Source organism: Hydra vulgaris, chromosome 09 (assembly GCF_038396675.1).
Source record: "Hydra vulgaris chromosome 09, alternate assembly HydraT2T_AEP".
Lineage (NCBI taxonomy): Eukaryota > Metazoa > Cnidaria > Hydrozoa > Anthoathecata > Hydridae > Hydra > Hydra vulgaris.
The window spans coordinates 57,322,612-57,324,676 of record NC_088928.1 but is presented as its reverse complement, the minus strand read 5'-3'; the positions used below and the strand labels follow the sequence as shown (position 1 = coordinate 57,324,676).

The 2,065-nt window shown below is 31.5% G+C and overlaps 1 protein-coding gene across 1 annotated transcript; it reads left to right on the top strand.

Annotated features, from left to right (window-relative positions):
* The first annotated feature begins 521 nt into the window (after nt 1-521).
* On the top strand, nt 522-1,499 carry LOC136085607 (zinc finger MYM-type protein 5-like). The gene is made up of 3 exons (XM_065806930.1): nt 522-681; nt 726-1,208; nt 1,363-1,499. Exons 1-3 carry the CDS (start codon nt 522-524, stop codon nt 1,497-1,499), a joined length of 780 nt encoding a protein of 259 aa, XP_065663002.1.
* The last annotated feature ends 566 nt before the right edge of the window (nt 1,500-2,065 follow it).

The following is a 2,065-nucleotide window of genomic DNA, read 5'->3' as shown; positions in this document are numbered from 1 at the left end:
TTGTTTTTATTAAAAAATTAAAATTAAAAAAGCAGAGTTGTTTTTTTCATTAAAAACCCCCCTCCTCAACAAAACGAGGGTTTAAGGTATATTTTTGCAAGTATTTTTTTCACTAAAAATATTTTTTAATAAAATTATTATTTATGAAACAAGCATTTTTTTCTGCTTTTTTTGAGTCCAAGGTTGATATGGTTTAGAAAAAAAAAAATTCAAAAATATTAGGACCTGTCAAGGATTTAAATTCCAAAGAGGACCCTCAAGATCTCATCAAAATCAAAAAATATTTTTTTACTTTTATCTTATAATTAATAGACATTGATTCGTGTCTCAGTAATATTGGTTTTTAAACTCTTTTTTTTTTGCTATGAAAATCGCTCCACCCTAATATATATATATATATATATATATATATATATATATATATATATATATATATATATATATATATATATATATATATATATATATATATATATATATTATTTTCGAAGCAATTTACGAATAATAATTAATCATTTTTCATGTCAGCCGAATTAAATAAATCAGAACAAACAATAGAATTATCTTACTATGATAATGATGATTGCGTTGATGATATCGTTGATCTACATTCTCTTGGTTCAGTGGAAAATGAAACAGACGACAGTTTTAATGATGAATTGAAACCCCAAGAAAATAAGGGTTTTTACACAAACAATAATTCAAAATAGTTTTTTTTAATTCAGGCGTTGAAAATGACCCAGCACTCTGGCCATCGATTCTTGAGCAAAAAGAAAAAGAAGAAATAATCAAAAAAGGTTCGTCAACTTTACTTGATGATTTCCCACGAGATGCTTCTAATAACAGGGCTTTCCCACAAGAAGTTCTTTTCATTGCATTGTCTAATGGAAAAAAAGTTCAAAGAGATTATTTGATATGGAGCCCATCGTCTAACTCTCTACTTTGTTTCCCGTGTTCTTTATTTGGATGTGAAAATTCCGGATCCAATGGGGATCGATCTCTTCTTCTTCGCTGGAATGGAGGAATAAGAAATGACTGGAGAAAATTGAGTGATTGTATCAAAAGTCATCACAGCAACCCAGTTCATCAAAGTAATTATCTCCATTGGAAGACTTTGCACTCAGCTCTTTTCAATCAGCACGGAATTGACTCAGAGTTCCAAAAGGCACTAGGAAAGGAAGTAGCCAGATGGCGTGAAATACTTCGTTGTATTTTAGATGCAACTTTATTTTTAACATTTCAAAACTTATCATTTTGAGGTAAGTATTCTAGGCTTGAACTCTAAATAATTAAGAATAAGTTCTTTATTATTACAGAACTTCTATGATATAAATTTAACTAACGTAGAAATTATTGTTTTAGGGGAATATTCGTCGATGGAGAAGAACGAGAAAGGGAACTTTTTAAGTTGTCTTGAACTTATTTCTCGTCACAACGAAACATTTAAGAATCATTTTGAAGCAGTTGCTCGTCATCGAAATAAGGGAACCAGAATGTAAGCTCACTATCTCTCCTGGCAATCACAAAACGAATTCATCAGTGAATGCGCTACATTAGTTCAAGCAGCAGTTGTGAAAGAAGTAAAAGATGCCGTATATTTTGCGATAATTACCGATGGGACCCCAGATGTATCTCACACCGAACAAATCACGTTTATTCTTCTATTTGTGCGATTCACCTCGGGTAAGATAATTTGGGAAGTTAAAGAACGATTTCTCTGCGTTGAAGATATGGAGAAAACGAAAGGTGTAGATATTGATTTTTTAATTTGCAATGTTTTAGCAAAAGTGATTCTCGATTTACAAAAATTGAGAGGTCAAGGATACGACAATTGTTCTAATATGGCTGTAATCTATAATGGAGCCCAAGCTCATATACTGGAAAAAAATCAGTTCGCTTTATACATTCCTTGCGGTGCGCATAGTTTAAATTTAGCTGGAGTTCATGCTGTTGAGTCTTGCGCTGAGATCAAAACGTTTTTTGGCAATATCCAAGCCCTTTACGTGTTCTTTAGTTGCAGCCCAGCAAGATGGAAAATTATTCTTAAAGAAACTGCTTTATCACT

What these genes read in the sequence shown, in the direction of transcription:
- LOC136085607 (XM_065806930.1), top strand. Translation starts at nt 522, where the DNA reads ATGTCAGCCGAATTAAATAAATCAGAACAAACAATAGAATTATCTTAC. An exon ending in GAAACCCCAAGAAAATAAGG is followed by an intron (nt 682 to 725) that starts GTTTTTACACAA and finishes TTTTTAATTCAG; the next exon opens with GCGTTGAAAATGACCCAGCA. An exon ending in ATGGCGTGAAATACTTCGTT is followed by an intron (nt 1,209 to 1,362) that starts GTATTTTAGATG and finishes TTATTGTTTTAG; the next exon opens with GGGAATATTCGTCGATGGAG.